The sequence below is a fragment of the Rana temporaria genome, chromosome 2, assembly GCF_905171775.1.
Source record: "Rana temporaria chromosome 2, aRanTem1.1, whole genome shotgun sequence".
NCBI classification, from domain to species: Eukaryota; Metazoa; Chordata; class Amphibia; order Anura; family Ranidae; genus Rana; species Rana temporaria.
This window is the reverse complement of record NC_053490.1, coordinates 87,793,208-87,816,866: the sequence shown is the minus strand read 5'-3', so window position 1 is coordinate 87,816,866 and position 23,659 is coordinate 87,793,208. Positions and strand designations below refer to the sequence as shown.

At 43.2% G+C, this 23,659-nt stretch overlaps 1 protein-coding gene across 1 annotated transcript in view; it reads right to left on the bottom strand.

The window, feature by feature from the left end:
- Window positions 1-23,659, bottom strand: part of ATP8A2 (ATPase phospholipid transporting 8A2) — an 899,065-nt gene that overhangs the window by 812,607 nt on the left and 62,799 nt on the right. Inside the window, exon 2 of the mRNA XM_040340493.1 lies at window positions 8,801-8,945. Within this exon, the coding sequence (XP_040196427.1) occupies window positions 8,801-8,945 (145 nt within the window). The remainder of the gene's footprint in view (window positions 1-8,800; window positions 8,946-23,659) is intronic.

The following is a 23,659-nucleotide window of genomic DNA, read 5'->3' as shown; positions in this document are numbered from 1 at the left end:
ATGTAGAATAATATTGGACTAATAGAGTTAAGGTTAGGCACATTCGACCGCAACGAAAACGAAAATAAAGCATTTGTTTAAGTCTGATCGTTCGGTTTTCGTTTTCTGTGCTTTCGTTATCGTTTGTTAAAACGATAACGAAAATACCTGAAATTCGGACGAAAATGCATTCGGAAGAAAACGAATGCACATGTCTAGTTGCCAGTCTTTGGCTGTTTTCACTAGCCGGGTATGGGATAAGGTCATTCCTGCGCATGTGCAGGAGTCAGGGAATGTGCCAGCAATGTAAGCTGTAGAGGTGCAACGGATCAAAAAACTCACGGTTCGTTCCTCGGATCAGAGTCACGGATCGGATCATTTTTCGGATCACTACCATATACAGTGCCTTGCGAAAGTATTCGGCCCCCTTGAACTTTGCGACCCTTTGCCACATTTTAGGCTTCAAAACATAAAGATATAAAACAGTTTTTTTGAAGAATCAACAACACGTGGGACACAATCATGAAGTGGAACGAAATTTATTGGATATTTCAAACTTTTTTAACAAATAAAAAACTGGAAAATTGGGCGTGCAAAATTATTCAGCCCCTTTACTTTCAGTGCAGCAAACTCTTTCCAGAAGTTCAGTGAGGATCTCTGAATGATCCAATGTTGACCTAAATGACTAATGATGATAAATAGAATTCACCTGTGTGTAATCAAGTCTCTGTATAAATGCACCTGCACTATGATAGTCTCAGAGGTCCGTTGATGCGCAGAGAGCATCATGAAGAACAAGGAACACACCAGGCAGGTCCGAGATACTGTTGTGGAAAGGTTTTAAGCCGGATTCTGATACAAAAAGATTTCCCAAGCTTTAAAGATCCCAAGGAGCACTGTGCAAGCGATAATATTGAAATGGAAGGAGTATCAGACCACTGCAAATCTACGAAGACCTGGCCGTCCCTCTAAACTTTCAGCTCATACAAGGAGAAGACTGATCAGAGATGCAGCCAAGAGGCCCATGATCACTCTGGATGAACTGCAGAGATCTACAGCTGAGGTGGGAGACTCTGTCCATAGGACAACAATCAGTCGTATACTGCACAAATCTGGCCTTTATGGAAGAGTGGCAAGAAGAAAGCCATTTCTTTAAGATATCCATAAAAAGTGTCGTTTAAAGTTTGCCACAAGCCACCTGGGAGACACACCAAGCATGTGGAAGAAGGTGCTCTGGTCAGATGAAACCAAAATCAAACTTTTTGGCAACAATGCAAAATGTTATGTTTGGCCTAAAAGCAACACAGCTCATCACCCTGAACACACCATCCCCACTGTGAAACATGGTGGTGGCAGCATTATGGTTTTGGCCTGCTTTTCTTCAGCAGGGACAGGGAAGATGGTTACAATTGATGGGAAGATGGATGGAGCCAAATACAGGACCATTCTGGAAGAAAACCTGATGGAGTCTGCAAAAGACCTGAGACTGGGACGGAGATTTGTCTTCCAACAAGACAATGATCCAAAACATAAAGCAAAATCTACAATGGAATGGTTCACAAATAAACATATCCAGGTGTTAGAATGGCCAAGTCAAAGTTCAGACCTGAATCCAATCGAGAATCTGTGGAAAGAACTGAAAACTGCTGTTCACAAACGCTCTCCATCCAACCTCACTGTCACGTACCTGGTAGGAGTCTGATATGATGAGGTCAGCCTCCCTTGTATCTCCAGCGCAAAACCCCTCTGAGGGTGAGACAGATGGCGGTTCAGGTTTGGAGGAACACGAGTGCCTGTGAGTGTTGCTTGGAGTGCTGTCAGGTGGAGGTGAAGACAGAAGACACTGGTAAAGCAGCAGGCACTGGCTAGATGGTGTGGAGAGAACAGCTGGAGTTAAAAGGGAACACCAACCCTCTAGCAGAGTCAGGGTGAACAGTAGCAGGAACTTCCGGGATGCGGTGGTCAGAGGATAGCTGGGTTGATAACAGACAGGCAGCGAGGTACACAGGGATCAGCAGCAGCAAGGTCGGATGGATAGCCGGGATCAGAAGCCAGGAATGCAGGAGGGATCCGAGTCCAGAGGGAGAGTCAAAGCAAGCCGGGTCGGTAACAGGAATCTTGGCAGAACATACAGGCGTCAGGAAATCAGGGAACTGCTGAAGACCAGTCAGCACCGCCTGGTCGTCAGAACTCTCTTTAAATAGGCATCAGGACGGATTAGGAACGCCTCCTGCGTGTGCACGCCTTCCGTTGCGCTCGCGCATGCGCAGTAGCACGCAGCCGCGGCTGTTGTAACCTTTGCGCGCACATGCGCGCCATTGGTCAAAGTTCGGTGCGGTCAAAGTGCGCGTGAATGCGCATATGCGCGCGCATGCACGCATGTGCGCGCCAACGACGTCTCCGTCCTTTCCTTACACTCACTGAGCTCGAGCGGTTTTACAAGGAGGAATGGGCAAAAATTTCAGTCTCTCGATGTGCAAAACTGATAGAGACATACCCCAAGCGACTTACAGCTGTAATCGCAGCAAAAGGTGGCGCTACAAAGTATTAATCTAAGGGGGCTGAATAATTTTGCACGCCAATTTTTCAGTTTTTTATTTGTTAAAAAAGTTTGAAATATCCAATAAATTTCATTCCACTTCATGATTGTGTCCCACTTGTTGTTGATTCTTAAAAAAAAAAATAGTTTTATATCTTTATGTTTGAAGCCTGAAATGTGGCAAAAGGTCGCAAAGTTCAAGGGGGTCGAATACTTTCGCAAGGCACTGTATTGTCCCACTGTAATATCCACATCTCCATTGGCTCCCGCTGCTGTCAATCAAATCCAGTGACACAGGAGCTGGGGGCGGGCCGAGTCCTGCTGTCTGTCAATGGATGCAGCAGCAGGACCTGGGCGGCTCTCCATGGGGCCACCGGATGAAGAGGAGATGCCAGGAGAAGCCAGAAACGCTGATGGGGCACCCCAGAAGGGGAGGATCGGGGGTTCTGTGCAAAACCCTTGCACAGAGCAGGTAAATATGACATGTTTGTTATTTTAAAAAAAACAACCTTTACGATCACTTTAATGTGATTGTAACCCCTGTACAACCACTTTTCCCTACAGATAAGCCTATAATAAGGCTTACCTGTAGGCACTGGAAATATCTCCTAAACCTCTACGGTTTAGAAGATATTCGCCATATATGCCAGCACCGACATCAGCGGCGCATGCGTACTGAAGAAAGAGCACAATCGTGCATGCACGGGAGTGACGTCACGTGACTCCGCACAATAGCAGGGTTTACTTCAGGGGTCTCAAACTGGTGGCCCTCCAGCTGTTGCAAAACTACAAGTCCCATGAGGCATTGCAAGGCTGACCGTTACAAGCATGACTCCCACAGGCAGAGCCATGATGGGACTTGTAGTTTTGCTGGAGGGCCACCAGTTTGAGACCCCTGGTTTACTTCCTCCTTGAAGGAATTGTAAACCCTCCTGGTTTTTCACCTTATTGCATCCTATGCATTAAGGTGAAAAAACTACTGGCAGTCACCGGCCCCCCAGCCCCACCGTCTCTGCCCGGGGTTCTCGGCTCTTGATTGGATACATTGAAAGCAGCGCAGCCATTGGCTCCCGCTGCTGTCAATCAAATCCAATGATGCAGGCACCGGGGGGCGGGGCCGAATCCTGCATTCGACAGCTTTGAACGCCGAATGCTGGACTCGGGAGTGCGCCTGCAAGGTAACCCCTCATGAGAGCACTTCTCCTAGGGGCTATCTCACGCAGGGAGGAGCCGCAAGAGCCGCCAAGGGACCCCAGAAGACCGCGTTACAGTGGAGGTAAGTATGACATGTTTGTTATTTTTTTTAAATAATACTCAAACCTTTAGTATCACTTTAAGCTTTGACAAGAAAACCTGGTTTTGCACTACCCAGTTTGAGTAAATCATCTCCAATGTGTATATACACTAGATCTCGAATTTTGCTTTTCAAGAAAATAAGAAAAAAATAAGTAATTCTGTAGTCATTATCATCATTTATTACAACTATAGCAAAACAAAAAAAAAATTGCAACATAAATAGAAGTATATAGCTAGATTCAGAAACACTTACTACGGCGTATCACTAGATACGCCGTCGTAAGTCCGAATCCACGCCGTCGTATCTTTAAGCGAATTCTCAAACTGAGATACGCTTAAATCTTGCTAAGATACGACCGGCGTAAGTCTCCTACGCCGTCGTATCTTAGTTGCATATTTACGCTTACTGTTAGGGGCCTGTACGTGGATTTACGCTGAGAATATGCGAATGAGCAAGGTACGCCTATTCACGAACGTACTAGCGCTCGATACGCTGTTTACGTGAGGCGTTTTTCTGGCGTAAAGATAAACCGCCATAAAGATGGCGCAGCCCATGCAAGGTATAGGCGACGGAACAGCCGTCGTATTTTACGCCATTTGCGTAAAGCGTACGTGAATGGGGCTGGGCGTAGGTTACGTTCAAAGGAGTATTTGCGACGAGATTCTTAGCATGCGCGCGCATGCGCCGTACCAACGGCCCTCATTTACATGGGGTCATGGGTATTTTACATGGAGCACGCCCCCTACCTGCCTAATTTGAATTAGGCAGGGTTACGCCGGCACATTTACACTACGCCGCTGTAACTTAGGACGCAAGTTCTTTGTGAATACAGTACCTGCCTCTCTAAGTTACGGCGGCGTAGTGTATCTGAGATACGCTACGCCCGCACAAACTTAAGCCAGTCTTTCTGAATCTGGCTAAGAGCCTTTAACAACAAACTGGGTGTCATCTTTGAAATACAATTGGATCCGAATAACTGCTATATGGCAAAAGCTCAGAATGGTACAATGTTTTGGAAAGACAAACAAAAAAAAAAGACAAAAAAAAAATAAAAAATGAAATTCGTTTTTTTTTTTTAGCCGTAAATATGAGAAACAATTACATAAGCATTATATTTCCCATTACTGTATCCATAAGCATTAATGGGACATTACATTGGTAGACACGAGAACAAGATCTCATGTTTCATTTACTTCTCATGCTGAAACCACGAAAAACAAGAAAACAACACAAATTGTATGCATGCCTCTTTCACCAACAGGTTCCAGGTCAACCATCAAGCAGTATATGTAATATAACCAGAGTTTATAGAAAGACAACATTGCTTTGTATTTACATTAGTACATGTGCATTCACAGTGTGCATCACATACACATGAACATAAAAGCACTATGAGAACCAAACACATCCTTTTATTCATTTATGTAAATCTTTTATTCCAAAAGAAAACATTTTAACTACAACTGCTTATAAAATGTTAGTTGGAGTTCAAGTTTAATGTGTTAGTCAAGTCCCTTTAAATCTGATATTGCATCTAATGGTGGAAATACAAACTTTGATAAATTATCAATTTCCTGGTCGATCTTTCCTGATAGGAATAATTGTTCTGTAATTGATAACCCAATCGCCACATATTCCACACATAGAAAAAAAACAAAAAACAAATGCAGCCATTATATTAAAGTGTCTCTAAACTCAAGAACAAAAGTTGATAGTATTGCAGCTTACTAGTCTTTAGTTGTGGTTGCTGCATTTGTTTTATTTTTTCACATTTCGTTTACCTTTATTTTAACCAAACTTCGTAATCCTGCAATTAGTTCACTTCCTGCCTTAGGATGACAACCATATTCAGCAGCATTGTCACCATAGGTTGACAATCATACTGAGCAGCATTGTCACCATAGGATGACAATCATACTGAGCAGCAATGTTACCCTAGGGTGACAATCACACTGAGCACTGAGCAGCATTGTCACCATATGATGACAACCATACTGGGCAGCACTGGTATCATAGGATGACAATCATACTGAGCAGCATTGTCACCATAGGATGACAACTGTACTAGGCACCATTGTCACCCTAGGACAACAATCACAATGAGCAGCAGTGTTACCCTAGGGTGACAATCACACTGAGCAGCATTGTCACCATAGGATGACAACCATACTGAGCAGCACTTTTACCACAGGGTGACAACCATACTGAGCAGAATTGTTACCCTAGATCGGTAGTTCTCAACTCCTGTCCTCAGGACCCACTAACAGGCCAGATTTTAAGTATTACCTTGGGGAGATAGACTAAAATACTACAATCACTGAGCTGCAAGTGATATCACCATTGATGGATTTCAGTTATCTTGCAAACCTGGCCTGTTAGTGGGTCCTGAGGACAGGAGTTGAGAAGACCAACATCATGAAGTAGGAAAATGCCTTACACTGATCGACAATTGGATGACTGAAAGCTCCCTCAAACTCAACGGATCCAAAACAGAATTACTCATCCTTCACGCAAATCGGAAATCCAATTCTAGGACCACATGGACACCACCCAACATCCTCGGACAAACCATTGCGCCAAGCAACAAAGTCAAAAGTCTCGGAGTCGTCTTTGACTCAGACATGACGATGAATGCACAAATAGGATCAGTCGTCAGCTGTTCTCATCATCTGCTCCGCATGCTACGTAGACTCACCCCCTTCATCCCGGAAGAGGACACAGCAGTAGTGGTTGGAACGATCATCAACTCACGACTCGACTACGCAAACTCCCTCTACTTAGGACTACCGAAATACCAGATTTCACGTCTATAAGTCGTCCAGAACACGGCAGCCAGACTGGTAACTGGTAAAAAGCCGTGGGAATCAGTCTCCCTGGTCTTGAGGTCCCTCCACTGGCTGCCCGTACAGGACCGGGTGACATTTAAGACACGCTGCCTCACCCACAAATGTACACAGGGTAACGCTCCTCAATACTTAAGCGAGAAAATAAAACCCTACGTCACCAAGCGCGTGCTCCGGTCAACCAACCAAAACCTTCTCCAAATCCCTAAATCACGCTACAAATCTAAGGGAGAACGTAGATTTGCAGTCCAAGGACCACGTTTCTGGAATGCTCTACCCACGACCATCCGCTTGGAAGAAAACCATCGGGCTTTTAGGAAAAAACTAAAAACCCACCTCTTCTGAAGGACCAGGACGACACTGGATGCAAAGCGCCTTGAGGCGATTAAGTTTGCATTTGTTGCGCTATACAAGTTACTCACTCACTCACTGCCCTAGGGTGATGACCCTATTGAGCAGCACTGTTACCCTAGGGTAACAACCACACTGAGCAGCACTGTTACCTTAGGGTGACAACCATACTGAGCAGCTTTGTCACTCTATGACAAGAAGTGTGTTAGGACTGCATACCACCTCCCTCTATTATACATAACAAGCGGAGGTGTTTTGTAGTCCAAGGAGATAGCAGGGAACCATAATAACTGATGAAAGTCCAGAGAAAGGGGATGGATAAACAGTTAATTATTTTGATAAATCAAAACAAAAACACACTTTCAATGGTATGTTTAACAGAGGAAAGGGGAGCCAATAAGGGAAATGCACTGGTAGAGTTTACAAACTGCAATCTATGATATATTTGTATTGAATACCTCTCTGGGTACAAACACATTACACTTTGTTTTCTATATTGCATGACATTGTTTCTTTATAGACAGGGATGTTTGTAGAACAGGAATAGTAGTTGGCTCCTGATGGGTTATGAGGATTGTATAGAATAGATTACAATACAGATGTGATCACTAATGACAGTTGTCAATGAATCATTGTGTGCATATCATTATTATATCATTGTGTGCATATTATTATTATTATAATATCATTGTATACATATTATTATTATTATTATATTATATCATTGTGTGCATATTATTATTATTATTATTATATCATCGTGTGTATATTATTATTATATCATTGTGTGCATAATATTATTATTATTATTATATCATTGTGTGCATGTTATTATTACAATATCATTGTATACATATTATTATATCATTGTATACATATTATTATTATATCATTGTGTGCATATTATTATTATAATATCATTGTATACATATTATTATATCATTGTATACATATTATTATTATTATTATATCATTGTGTGCATATTATTATTATTAGTATTATATCATTGTGTGCATATTATCATATCATTGTGTGCATATTGTTATTATTTAATTGTGTACATATTATATTATATTATATCATTGCATACATAATATAATTATTATTATTATTATTATTATATCATTGTGTACATATTATTATCATATCATTGTGTGCATATTACTAATATATCATTGTGTACATATTGTAATTATTATTATTATTATTATTATTATTATTATATCATTGTGTTCATACTATTAATATATCACTGTGTGCATATTATTATTATTATTATTATTATTATTATATCATTGTTTGCATAGTATTACTATATCATTGTGTGCATATCATTATTATATCATTGTGTGCATATTATTATTATTAGATCATTTTGTGCATATTAATACTATTATTATTATATAATGATGTATATATTATTATTAATATTATTATTATTATTATTAATATATCATTGTGTACATATTATTATATCATACATATTATTATATAATTGTTTACATATTATTATTATTATTATATCATTGTGTACATATTATTATTATATCGTACATATTATTATTATAATATCATTGTGTACATATTTTAGTCTATGTGTCCCATTGAGGAAAGATGAATGGAGTGATTGGTGGGCAGCATGCACAGCACACTTCTCCTGATGAGTGTAGAGCTGGTTGTCAGGTGTCATCCAGGAGAAGTTGGTGTGATTGTATGTGACTCTAAGTAATCCTGAGTCTCTGTCCTGCAGTGTCCCCCCATAGATAGGTGTCCACCGTGGTGTCACTTACCTGACCCGGTTGTCCCTGAACTTGCAGGTCTGTGGCTGGTTGATGAGGATGATTCTGGCTGCAGCCTCCGCCTGGTCGGCACTGGACGTGGCTCCTGACATCTCATCGTCCGCCTTCTTGTATCCCGAGGAGGAGTAGACCGGACCTGTACACAGAGGACACAGCGATCAGGAGGGGCTCATATAGGGCGATGTGCAGAGGAGGGGCCACACACACCGAATCAGCACCGATCTGACCGGCCAGGAGGAGGAGGAGGGGGAGGAAGATCCAGGAAGACAGACTCTGCACATGTCACAAATAAAGATACTACTGCTGCTGGGGGAAGTCATCCAATCTCAGCAAAGGGTACCTGTCACCTGTACACTGCCCCTGCCACCATCATCACTGCCAGGCTGCTGCCTCTGACACATGTCCCTCCAGACCCCCACTGCCTGCCTACAGCTAGACACAGATATATACTCTATATATGCCCAACAGATTTCACAGAAGTCTGCTGGATTCCCAGACTCTGTCACCTTGTCAAAGATTTACAGATCTTACTTGTCATCAAAGATCTCTAATAGATTCTACTATCTCTGGAGACCACTTGTCATATCAAAGATTTCTAACATATTCTAATTGTCACAAAGATTTCTAATAGATTCTAATTGTCACATCAAAGATTTCTAATAGATTCTACTTGTCATATCAAAGATTTCTAACAGATTCTAATTGTCATATCCATACATTAGGGTGTGCACCCCAAAGCTCAAACACACATGTGTGTATAAATATATATATATATGGCAATGGACAGTGTCAGTAGAACACTTGATGGTGTCAGTGGGCAAGGACTGTTGTCAGTAGTTTATTAACTTGCTTCTGAGCATGCACGTTTTTTCCCCGAGCATGTTCTAAATTTTTAATGGCCATTTTTCACTTCGAGAAAAATGTTCTGGAGCCACACAATTGTTTTTAATGACCAATTAACCTCTTCAATACAGGGCATTTTAACCCCCCACTTGAATGACAATTGCGCAGTCGTGCGACGTGGCTCCCAAACAAAATTGGTGTATTTTTTCCCCACAAATAGAGCTTTCTTTTGGTGGTATTTGATCACCTCTGCGGGTTTTTTTTTGCGCTACAAACAAAAGAAGAGCATGGGCCAGATTCACGAATATCTACGGCGGCGTAACGTATCCCCTTTACGTTACGCCGCCGCAAGTTTTCGGCGTAAGTGCTTGATTCACAAAGCACTTGCCTGTAAACTTGCGGCGGCGTAGCGTAAAGCCGTCCGGCGCAAGCCCACCTAATTTAAATGGGGCGTGTACAATTTAAATTAGGCGCGTTCCCGCGCCGAACGTTCTGCGCATGCTCCGTTAGGAAATATACCGCCGTGATTTGCGCTAAATTACGGCGCCCCGACGTGTTTTTTGAACGGCGACGTGCGTAACGTACTTTCGTATTCCCGGACGTCTTACGCAAAAAAAATTTTTTAAATTTGACGCGGGAACGACGGCCATACTTTAACATGGATGGTGTAATTTTACACCATCTAAATATCACTCTTAACTTTACGACGGGAAAAACCGACTAGCGACGCCGTAATCAGCTAATTTGCATACCAGACGCTGGAAAACGACGCAAACTCCACTCAGCGGCCGCCGGAAAATTACACCTAAGATCCGAAGGCGTACGAAGCCGTACGCCTGTCAGATCTTAGCCAAAAGCCGTTGTATCTTTGTTTGTGAATTACAAATAAAGATACGACACGGCAAATTTGAAAGTACACCGGAGTATCAGCAGATACTCCGGCGTACTTTTTCTGTGAATCTGGCCCAATATCTTTTACTTTTTGATTTAATGAAAATCATAATTTTTTTTTAAAAGAAAAACATTTTTTTTCCTCAGTTTAGACCGATACGTATTCTTCTACATATTTTTGGTAAAAATAAAAAATAAATCGCAATAAGCGTATTTGATTGGTTTGCGCAAAAGTTCTAGCATCTGCAAAATAGGGAATAGAAATATGGCATTTTTATTTATTTTTATTTTTTTACTAGTAATGGCGACGATCTGCGATTTTTATTGTGACCGTGACATTGCGGCGGGCATATCGGACACTTTTGACACATTTTTGGGACCATTCACATTTATACAGCGATTAGTGCTATAAAACTGCACTGTTACTGTGTAAATGTGACTTGCAGAGAACGGGTTAACACTAGGGGGAGAGGAAGGGGTTAATATGTTCCCTAAAGTGTGTTCTAACTGTGGGGGGAGGGGACTCACAAGGGGAGTAGACCGATGTGTGTTCCTCTGTTCTGGGTGCCCGGCGGACATCGTGGCCGCCGGACACACGCACTGGGTCCCGAGCAATGCCGCGGGGGCGCACCCTAGCTGCCCGGGAATGCAAGGACGTCATATGATGTCCAGTCTGAAGGAGGAAGGGTTCCCGCCGACGTCATTTTACAATGACTCGGTAGGGAACGTGTTAAAAAAATAGCATTTTTCACGTCATAAAAAACGGTCGTGTGTACGCCGCATTACAGTAAATAATCCTCTACGCAGTTCAAGATTAAACCGCTTCTCTTCTAATTTTAATGAATGGCCTTGTGTCTTTTATAAATTCCCTAGCGTGAAAGCGTTTTATCCCTATTGTGGGGTCACCAGTACAGTATTTGTACATTGAAGTAATATCCCCTCTCAAGCGTCTCTTCTTCAGAAAGAATAAGTTCAGTGCTTGCAGTCTTTCCTCATAACTAAGGTCCTCCAGTCCTTTTATTAGTTTTGTTGCCCTTCTCTGGACTCTATCCAGTTCCAGTACATCTGTCAGGAAAGGTTCCTCCCGCTGGTGATACTGCCTGGTATTTGGCGTGCAGTACTGTGGTCCACCACCAGGTGTCTCCTGGCAGTCTGGAACTGCCAGGGGAGCTCTCCCCTGGTGGTATTATGTGATCCTTGGGCTGCAGTACTGGCGTCCACCAGCGGGGGGTTCTTGGCAGTGTGGGGCCGACATCTCTTGCGATCAGGCGTCGCCTGAGCCTGATTGCAGGAGATGTGTATAAATACCTGGCAGCAGGGCTTTTTTTCAGGGGGAACTTGGGGGAACTCAGTTCCACCACCTTTGGCTCAGACCCTTTGGTGCTTGCTCACCACAATCACTTGTAAACACAGAAGTCTGGTTTCTGTGTTTACAAGTGACAGCTCTGCACTCTGTGTGTAACCCCTCTGAACTCTGCACTCTGTATGTAATGCAATCCTGGTATTTAATGCCCCTTTAAGACCCTTCTACTGTTTCTGAAATCTGAATGGGGTCGTGGTTGAGTTCCTGCACCTATTTTCTGAGAAAAAAAGCTCTGCCTGGCAGTGACAATTAGACCTTGCCTTGATATCTTTCTTGCGCCCTAAACCTGTACCTGGAATCCTGTGATCCTGTACCCTGTGCTCTGTACCTACACCTGTTCCCCCTGTGATCCATCCATCCCCTCCTTGTCCTGTTTGTGCTTCCTTTCCCCAGCTGCTGACCTCCCGTTGATGATCCTGGCCTGGCCCTGTTGTGATTCCGGTTTGTCCCTATTTCTTGTACATATTGGTTTATTACTGTTATTATTTGTGGTTTCTGTTGGTGTTGGTTAGAGTGTTTTTGGAGGTTGTTATTTTAATATATTATTTCACTATCCTTAACCACTTAACCCCCGGACCATATTGCTGCCCAAAGACCAGAGTACTTTTTGCGATTCGGGACTGCGTCGCTTTAACAGACAATTGCGCGGTCGTGCGACGTGGCTCCCAAACAAAATTGGCGTCCTTTTTTTCCCACAAATAGAGCTTTCTTTTGGTGGTATTTGATCACCTCTGCGTTTTTTATTTTTTGCGCTATAATCAAAAATAGAGAGACAATTTTGAAAAAAATGAATATTTTTTACTTTTTGCTATAATAAATATCCCCCAAAAATATATAAAAAAACTTTTTTTTTCCTCAGTTTAGGCCGATACGTATTCTTCTACCTATTTTTCGTTAAAAAAAAATCGCAATAAGCGTTTATTGATTGGTTTGCGTAAAAGTTATAGCGTTTACAAAATAGGGGGTATTTTTATGTCATTTTTATTAATATATTTTTTTTACTAGTAATGGCGGCGATCAGCGATTTTTTTTCGGTATTGCGACATTATGGCGGACACTTCGGACACTTTTGACACATTTTTGGGACCATTGGCATTTTTATAGCGATCAGTGCTATAAAAATGCATTGGATTACTATAAAAATGCCACTGGCAGTGAAGGGGTTAACACTAGGGGGCGGGGAAGGGGTTAAGTATGTCCCTTGTGTGTTCTTACTGTGGGGGGGGGGGGTGGCCTCACTAGGGGAAACACTGATCCTCTGTTCATACATTGTATGAACAGAAGATCAGCGTTTCCCCCGCTGACAGGACCGGGAGCTGTGTGTTTACACACACAGCTCCCGGTCCCCGCTTTGTAACGAGCGATCGCGTGTGCCCGGCGGCGATCGCGCCCGCCGGGCACACGCACGGGAGTCGGGGGCGCGCGCGCGCCCCTAGTGGCGGCTGAGAGAGAGGACGTTATACTACGTGCTCTAGCCCAGCAGAGCCAACTTGCCGACGTAGAACGGCGGTGCGCGGTCGGCAAGTGGTTAATAAATCATATTTTCACTTAAAACATGTCTGGGTTCCCTCTGTTGCAGTCCACACAAATCTGATTCATGATAACATCCCTCCTGAAGACAGGTGCGAAGAACTGGATGGCATACTCCGAGTGCGGCTGGACCAGAGTCTTGTAGAGCGGGAGAATTATCCTTTTATCTCTGGAGTTAATCCCTTTTTAATGCATGCCAATATTCTGTTTGCTTTGTTAGCAGCAGCTTGTCATTGCATGCCATTGCTGAGCCTATCATCTACTAGGACCCCCAGGTCTTTTCCATCCTCGATTCCCCCAGAGGTTCTCCCCCTAGCGAGTAGATTGCATTCATATTTTTAGAACCCAAATGCATTATCTTTCATTTTTCAACATTAAACCTCATATGTCATGTCCTCTCAAAGATCTCTGGAGTTGACTTGTCATATCAAAGATTTTGAGAGCTTACTTGTCTCAAAAGATCTCTGGAGACCACTTGTCATATCAAAGATTTCTAGATTCTACTTGCCGTCATATCAAAGATCTCTGGAGACCACTTGTCATATCAAAGATTTCTAGATTCTATTTGTCATATCAAAGATTTCCAGATCTTATCACCTCAAAGATCTCCGGAGTCCACTTGTCATATCAAAGATTTCTCGATTCTACTTGCCATCATATCAAACATTTCTAGATTCTGCTTGTACTACATATCAAACATTTCTAGATTCCACATATCATGATAAAGATATCATATCAAAGTTTTCTATATTCTAATTGTCATCATATCAAAGATTTCATAGCAAACATTTCTAGATTCAACTACTTCTTATCATATCAAAGAAACCAGTGCAACAATAAACAGATGCTTATGGCTGGCTATGGGTTGCAATGCCTTTCTAATACATAGCTCCCTGTGTACAGCCAGTATCTGGATGTTTTTAAATATGACCCAATTATGGAAGTTACTCCCCGGACACCATTACATACTAAACTGTACATGCATACAGCAGATACAGCTTTAGATTTTCTTCTGACTTTAGTAGAAGTACAACAGACTAAGCTGATAGAAAAAAAATATTTGCCAGTAATCTAGAGTTCTGGTAACGTCATCTCCTCTTCTATATGAATAAGGCCCACCATTAGGAATGAGCCAAACACCCCTCGGTTCGGTTCGCACCAGAACATGCGAACAGACAAAAAAAATGTGTGCGAAAATGCGAACACCATTAAAGTCTATGGGCTGGATTCAGATACAATGGTGTATCTATCCGCCCGGCGTAACGTATCTCAGATACGTTACGCCGCCGTAATTTAGGGCGCAAGTTTTGTATTCAGAAACAACTTGCGCCCTTAGTTACGGCGGCGTAACGTATCTGTGTCGGCGTAAGCCCGCCTAATTCAAATGTGGATGATGTGGGCGTGTTTTATGTATATTAACTGTGACCCCGCGTAGTTGACGTTTTTTACGAACGGCGCATGTGCCGTTCGTGAAAAAATCCCAGTGCGCATGGTCGAAATTCCGCCGCAAATCGCCATTGCTTTCGACGTGAACGTAAATTACGTCTAGCCCTATTCGCGAACGACTTGCGCAAACGACGATAAATTTTCAAAACTTGACGTGGGAACGACGGCCATACTTAACATAGGATACGCCTCATATAGCAGGGGTAACTATACGCCGAAAAAAGCCTAACGTAAACGACGTAAAAAAATGCGCCGGCCGGACGTACGTTTCTTAATCGGCGTATCTAGCTCATTTGCATATTTCTCACGTTAATATACGGAAGCGCCACCTAGCGGCCAGCGTAAATATGCAGCCTAAGATACGACGCCGGTCGGATCTTAGTGAAATCTATGCGTAACTGATTCTATGAATCAGGCGCATTGATACGACCCCGCACACTCAGAGATACGACGTTGTATCTTCTCTGTGAATCTACCCCTATGAGATGCAAACATGAGAAATCAAAAGTGTTCATTTTAAAGGCTTATATGCAAGTTATTGCCATAAAAAGTGTTTGAGGACCCAGGTACTGCCCCAGGGGACATGTATCAATGCATGCAAAGTTTTTAAAACAAATGTTTTTTTTTTCCCAGGAGCAGTGATTTTAATAATGCCTAAAGTGAATCAATAAAAATGAAATATTCCTTTAAATATCGTTCGGGGGGGGGGGGGGGGTCCCCTTAGTCTGCTTGCAAATTAGTGCATCTTTCCCATGTTTATAACAGTACCACAGCAAAATGACATTTCTAAAGGAAATTTAAAATTGCTTGCGGCTGTAATGTATTGCCAGATCCCGACCATATACATAAAAAATTAAGTAAGAAAAAAAAATGGCAAAATGTAAAAAAAAAATTTATAAAACAATTGTCAAAAACTGTCTCCTGTCATTTTTACTTTTTGACACTTTTTTGGTGAATGGGTAGAGGTACAATGTTACATAGTTAGTCAGGTTGAAAAAAGACAAGTCCATCCAGTTCAACTACAAAAAATAAACAAACAAAATAAAAAACACAGTACAATCCTATACACCCAACTCCAAAACCCCAGCAGAGCATGATCCAATTTGCTACAGCAGGGGAAAAAATTCCTTCCTGACCCCCCGAGAGGCAATCGGATTTACCCTGGATCAACTTTACCTACAAATCTTAGTACTCAATTATTTTATGTACATTTAGGAAAGTATCCAGGCCTTTCTTAAAGCAATCTACTGAGCTGGCCAGAACCACCTCTGGAGGGAGTCTGTTCCACATTTTCACAGCTCTTACTGTGAAAAAACCTTTCCGTATTTGGAGGTGAAATCTCTTTTCCTCTAGACGTAAAGAGTGCCCCCTTGTCCTCAGTGTTGACCGTAAAGTGAATAACTCAACACCAAGTCCACTGTATGGACCTCTTATATATTTGTACATGTTGATCATATCCCCCCTAATTCTCCTCTTCTCAAGAGTGAATAAATTCAGTTCCTCTAATCTTTCCTCATAGCTGAGCTCCTCCATGCCTCTTATCAGTTTGGTTGACCTTCTCTGCACTGATGCCCTTCTCTGCACTGTGCCGATACCCATTCACATGGGGGGGGCAGGGATCTGGGGGACTCCTTGTTAAAGGGGGCTTCCAGATTCCGATAATCCCCCTGCCTACAGACCCCCCCACAACCACCGGGCAAGGGTTGTGGGGATGAGGCCATTGTCTCCATCAACATGGGGACAAGGTGCTTTGGGGTGGACCCCAAAATATCCAGGCTGAGGTCAAGGCAAGCAGATTTCCAGGACCAGACAGAGTTGGCAGTGGGAACAGGAGACATAAGCAAGTCAAGGTCATCAACAGGCAAGTCAGGACAACAGGAATCTAGTGCACAAGGTAGCTAGCAAAAATACACAGAAACAGTCACCAGAAGAGACTTTCCAAGGCATTTGAGCACATCCAGCATCAGACAAACTAAAGCACACATACAAAGGGCTAAAAAACACATGCATGCAAACACACACACAACCTGCCATAACAGAAAGACAGGTGGACAGGACAAGTCCTGTCCCTGGTTGTAGATCCTGGAGGCAATGTAAGAAATTATGGAGGTGGAGTCATAACTTCCCCTGGAATCACCTTAGCAATGCCAGCTGAAGTGTTTTCTAATGCTCTCTCCTACCTATTTCCGGCAGGTAACCACCCCCCAAAAAAATGCCAAAATGTTAGAGAAGGGATTAGAAAACACAGAGGGGCAGATCCACAAAGATCTGCCCCGGCGCATCGTATCTGAGATATGCTACGCCGCCGTACCTTACCTGGCTTTGGTTCGAATCCATAAAGATTTTGCTCCGTAAGTTACGGCGGCCTAGTGTATCTCAAGCGGCGTAACGGCGCGGAATTTAAATTGGGCTGGTAGGGGGCGTGTTTCATTTAAATGAAGCGCGTCCCCGCGCCGAACGAACTGTGCATGCGCCGTCCCTAAATTTTCCGCCGCATTGCGCGAAATGACGTCGCAAGGACGTCATTGGTTTTGACCTGGACGTAAATTACGTCCATCCCGATTCACGAACGACTTACACAAAAAAAAAAAAATTAAATTATACGCGGGAACGACGGCCATACTTAACATTGAGTATGCCACGAAATAGCAGCTTTAAATATACGCCGAAAAAAGCCGACTAGAGACAACGTAAATGAATGCGCCGTGGATCATCGGAAATAGCTAATTTGCATACTCGACGCGGAAAACAAAGGGAACGCCACCCAGCGGAATTGCATCTTAGAGCCGAAGGCGTACGAAGACGTACGCCTGTCGGATCTCACCCAGATGCCGTCGTATCTTGTTTTGAAGATTCAAAACAACGATACGACGCAGGAAATTTGAAAGTACGCCGGCGTATCAGTAGATACGTCGGCGTACTCTCTCTGTGGATCTGCCCCAGAATTTCCCTTTTATGGTGCAGTTCTGCCCTCAGTTGCAAAAAAACAAGAAGAAATGTAGAGTTGGAGTTCAAAGCCAAATTTTGACTTTGCGCACTCAGCGATAAATAATGTAACGTTCTTATTTTACTGCAGAACTGGTCACCAGTTGGTTGGTCACCTGTCACCTAGAGTGACTTTTTAACCACTTCCAGACCTTAGGTGTTTTTCAGATTTGGTGTTTGCAAGACTAAAACAGTTTTTTCTGCTAGAAAATTACTTAAAACCCCCAAACATTATATATATTTTTTTCTAACACCCTAGAGAATAAAATAGTGGTCATTGCAATACTTTTTGTCACACCGTATTTGCGCAGCGGTCTTACAAGCGCACTTTTTTTGGAAAAAATTTACTTTTTTGAATTCAAAAATAAGACAACAATAAATGTGGCCCAATTTTTTTATATATTGTGAAAGATAATGTTACGCCGAGTAAAATGATACCCAACATGTCACGCTTAAAAACTGCGCCCGCTCGTGGCATGGCGTCAAACTTTTACCCTTAAAAATCTCGATAGGCGATGTTTAAAAAATTCTAGAGATTGCATTTTTTGAGCTACAGAGTAGGCCTAGGGCTAGAATTATTGCTCTCGCTCTAACGATCGCGGCGATACCTCACTTGTGTGATTTGAACACCGTTTTCATATGCGGGCGCTACTCGCGTATGCGTTCGCTTCTGCGCGTGAGCTCGTCGGGACGGGGCGCTTTAAAAAAAAAATGTTTTGTTTTCTTATTTATTTTTATTTATTTTATTACTTTTTACACTGAAAAAAAAAATTGATCACTTTTATTCCTATTACAAGGAATGTAAACATCCCTTGTAATAGAAAAAAGCATGACAGGTCCTCTTAAATATGAGATCTGGGGTCAAAAAGACCTCAGATCTCATATTTGGGCTTAAATGCAAAAAAAAAAAAAAATTGGGAAATGTCATTTTTTCAAATGACAAAAAAAAAAAATTGTCTCTTTAAGAGGCTGGGCGGGACTGACGTTTTGACGTCACTTCTGCCCAGCAGAGCTATGGGGACGGGCGAAGGAGATTTTTCCTTCAGTCTCGTCCCCGCTCAGCTGCTGAACAGTCGCAATCTCCTCCGCCGCTACCGACGGCTCCGGTAAGCGGCGGAGGGCGCGGCGGGAGGGGGGGGCCCTCTCCCGCCACCGATAACGGCGATCTCGCGGCGAATCCGCCGCGGAGACCGCCGTTATCGTTTACCAGACCGCGCACACTAAAGATTGATACCTCGGTTGTGGCAGCAGCTGCTGCCGTTACCGAGATATCAATCTTTAAAAAATGGACGTACATCGTCGTGCGCAGGTCTGGAAGTGGTTAATAAAATTTGGAGCAGTTGGTTAAAAGTTTACCAGCCTGCAAAGACAATAACCTCCATAGCCATCTTCTGTAAACACCTCCACACTGAAGCCTTTCCAGTTTGCTGGAGAGCCACCCATTTTAATACAGTATGTCTGTCCTACTGACTTCCACACAGAGGCAAAATAAGTGCTTTTAATTGGTGAATTTCCATGACAGGCCTGTGGAACTAAATTTATTTCTGCAAAGCCAATGACCTTATTACCTCTCTGCAGAAAAGACATTATTATTTTTACAAGGCATCTTACTAGTTGCTACATTTCCAACTAATTGTGAGAGTAATGTGTAAATAATTCATACTGCTGTGCCACTCTTCCTCTGGGCCTGCAGCGGGCAGCACCTTCCATTATAATCCTGCACACTGACATCCTGCAAGCAAGTTATTACATGTAGAGATGCTAATATGGAGAAATAAAAAAAAATCCACTTTATAGGGCTATGCCTCATTCTGACACCGCCACTTTATTATTGAAAACTGCCTTTTGAGTGAAGATTTGAAGCAAAAATAATATAAACTTTATAAAAAAAAAAAACGAAAAAAAAAAACAGCCTTTTATTTCTTTGAATTCATTTTGGAAGATTTCCCTTGACTTCCTGTTGTGTCACTGGTACAGGAAATAGGGTAAGTTGGGGATGCATAACTTAATATGTGAAAGATAAAAATTTGTGCAGTGCTCAAAAATTCATGATGATACAAATTCATACGTGTACAATCTAATATATATTGTGAAATGACCACAAAATAAAAACAGTGAAAAGTGATGTGAAATTCACACCCAAACTAAAGTCCATGGGCCAGATTCACGTAGAATCGCGGCGGCGTAACGTATCCTAGATACGTTACACCACCGCAATTTTTCATCGCAAGTGCCTGATTCACCAAGCACTTGCGATGAAAACTACGCCGGCGGCCTCCGGCGCAAGGCGGGCCAATTTAAATGGGCGTGAACCATTTAAATTAGGCGCGCTCCCGCGCCGGACCTACTGCGCATGCTCCGTTTCTTAACTCCCGCCGTGCTTTGCGCACCGTGACGTCATTTTTTTGAACGGCAACGCGCGTAGCGTACTTCCGTATTCCCAGACGGCTTCCGCAAACGACGTTAAATTTTGAATTTCGACGCGGGAACGACAGCCATACTTTAGACAGCAATACACTTGCTGACTAAAGTTAGGGCCCTAAAAAAACGACTAACTTTGCGACGGGAAACTAGACTAGCGGCGACGTCGCAAATGCGAAAATCCGTCGTGGATCCGCCGTAACTCCTAATTTGCATACCCGACGCTGGTTTACGACGCAAACTCCCCCCAGCGGCGGCCGCGGTACTGCATCCTAAGATCCAACAGTGTAAAACAATTACACCTGTCGGATCTTAGGGATATCTATGCGTAACTGATTCTATGAATCAGTCGCATAGATAGAAACAGAGATACGACGGCGTATCAGGAGAAACGCCGTCTTATCTCATTTGTGAATCTAGCCCCATGTTCCATCATATAAAGATTTTTGAACCATGAATATAACAGTCCTTGGATAAACCAACAGTGAAAACAGATTACGGTATATAGTCAGAAAGGGTATTCCACGTGACATCAGTGTTTGAAGTGAAGACACAGACAATAAAACCACCACTTAGTGAGAAGGCTTACCGAAGTGAGAGGTCTCAAATGGGCATATGCTCAGTGAGTCAGCAAGGCATATGGTGTAAACACCAATGTATGGGACCTCCACGTCTGTGGCTCCATATCAAGATGGAAGATGGTCCAATTGGTCAAGAGATGTCACAGAGAAGCAGTCCTCAGAAGCAGCCCTGCTGATGTCATTACGTTGCCCACAAATCTTATATTTTCAAGCGCTTGATTTCCAAATATGGTGCCATTCGCTACAGCACAAGCTGATCAGCGGGTCCCAGCCAATGATTTATGGCTGGAACCCACCGGTCATCTTAGTGAATCACAGAAGTTTAAAGTTACCTTGTTATGATTGAGGCTTCTGTTTATACCATTCTTCAGAAAATGCTAGCTGCCTGGCCCACTGGCTTCAATACCTTCATTGGACAAGTTTGAAGATCGTTAATATCAGGGGAGGGCTGGCAGCCTTAGGCCTGGGGGGGCAAGTCAAGTAGGCCCATTGAACCGCCGAATCAGCTCACCATCCATGGCCCATCTGGCTTTTCAATGTAGCCTCACCAGTGCCCATTAGTGCAGCCAACTCCAGTGCCCATCAATGCAGCCTGATCACTGGGACAGGTTACATGGGGTGTATGGGGGGGAGATGGGGGTCAGCTAGGGGTGTCAGGGTCTCTCACCTCAGTGATCTCAGCAGGTTATTGCACGCCACAGCCTCCTGGGGGGGGGGGGGGTAATGCTCCTGGTCCTGGGGTCAAGTTGCAGCCAGCGCCCAGTCCTGCAGCCCTGCGTCCCTACTACCAGCAATGCCCTGCCTCTGTCTGCTTCCCAGAATCCAGTCCCAGGGAGTTGTAGTTTCCTCTGCGCTGCTCTGTTTTCCACCCACCGGGAGCTTGAGCGTGGTCTACAACTCCTGGAATGCAACAGCTAGTGGTCAGCCCAACTTCCAAGACCAGAATAAAAAATAAAATGGTAGCAGCCATTTTGAACATAAGTTAGGGTGGCCTGGGAGGCAATTGCCACCCTGCCCCCTGGCCCAGCCATCCCCTGGTTAATGTCAAGGATAGGTCAGATGTCCTTATCTGCACACTTGTTTTAAGGTAAATGGCTCAAGCAAAGAAGAAGAGAGTCAACATGACAGCCAGGAAATCAGCATTTTCATAAAACTGAGTTCAGCAAAGGCAGCCTGTATGTTTCTCTCACAGCAGCAGCTGGGTTACCTTTGTGGATAGGCAGCGCGGCCTGCTACACACAGCACAGTATATGAAGCCATCCCTCCCATGATGATACCCAGCTAAAAATAAACACAAAGGTAACAATGCAAAAAACGAAAGCAACAAAAGATGCTTCCACCCACCCACTTACTTACTTTCTAGCTGTCAGCAGCCTTTTTCACATTAGCTCTGGTGAATGAAGGGAATTAAAGGATTTTCTGGCTTAGCAAACTCCAAAAGGGATACATGGCTTGCTATTAAATTAGAGCATAGTCTGACAATGGCGGGGATATGATATTTATCTTAGGTTTGTTTGTGTGCATTGAATACCAGTCTGCACGCGGGGAGCGCCAGAGGCTGGAGATTTATACATATACAGAAAAGTCTCTTATGGAAAAGCAAGGTAATGCCTGTTAAATAATGCACAAGCCAATGGAAAATGACTTTTCAAAATTAGTCTGTCCCGCTACATGTTGACAGGGTTCTGAAGGACTGAGGTCTAGTCCTACACAATGATTACTCATCCCAGGAGGCCTTCCGGCGTGCGCAGTACTGGTGATGCCCCTGTACGGTCAGCTTGCTGGAAATTATTTATAACAGCTATTACGTCTTTATTATGTTTTATGTATATAGTGTATACTATAGATTTTCACATTACAATGATTAATGTATACGCCCTGCAGCTTGCATAAAACCTCCATTGAAGCGTGCAAATGTGAACCGGGGACTCACCCTACCTGCTAGTTGACCCTAATTATTCATTGTGCAGCTCACTGCTCCGCTAAAGAAATACAGTACAAGAGGCTGTAGACCAGAATCCCTCTACAGAGTAAGGACACCAAATGACAAAACTGCTTTAACAATAAAGTTGTATTATGCCGCGTACACACGACCGTTTTTCATGACGTGAAAAATGCAATTTTTTAAATTGGTAATTAAAAACGACCGTATGTAGGCTCCAGAGCATTTTTCTCGACGTGAAAAATGGCCACTAAAAATTTAGAACATGCTCTATTTTTTCTCGTCGTCCTTTTTTCACGTCGTGAAAAATAGTCGTGTGTAGACTTTTTTGCATAATCAACCCAAAGGGTGGTGCCAATCGAATGGAACTTCCCCTTTATAGTGCCGTCGTACGTTTTTCACGATCGTGTGTATGCAAGGCAGGCTTGACAAGAATCACGTCGAGAAAAACGTTGTTTTTTTCATGACATGAAAAATGGTCATGTGTATGCGCCTTTAGGTATACAGTATACATACAATTATACAATTGCTACAAGGGATGCACCGATACCAGTTTTTTACTGGCACATTTTCTTAAAGTGGTTGTAAAGGTTAGTTTTTTTTTTAAATAACAAAAATGTCATACTTACCTACACTGTGCAGTTCGCTTTGCACAGAGTGGCCCCCGATCCTGCTGTTCTGGGGTCCCACAGCAGCTGTCCCGGCTCCTCCACGCAAAAGCTAACCCCCTCAGGGAAGCTCTATCCCGAGGGGGTTACCTTGCGGGCGTGCTCCCGTGTGATACAGTCGGCCTCCATAGACGCCAAGTGTATGACTCGGTCCCGCCCCCCCGGCGGCCACGTCATTGG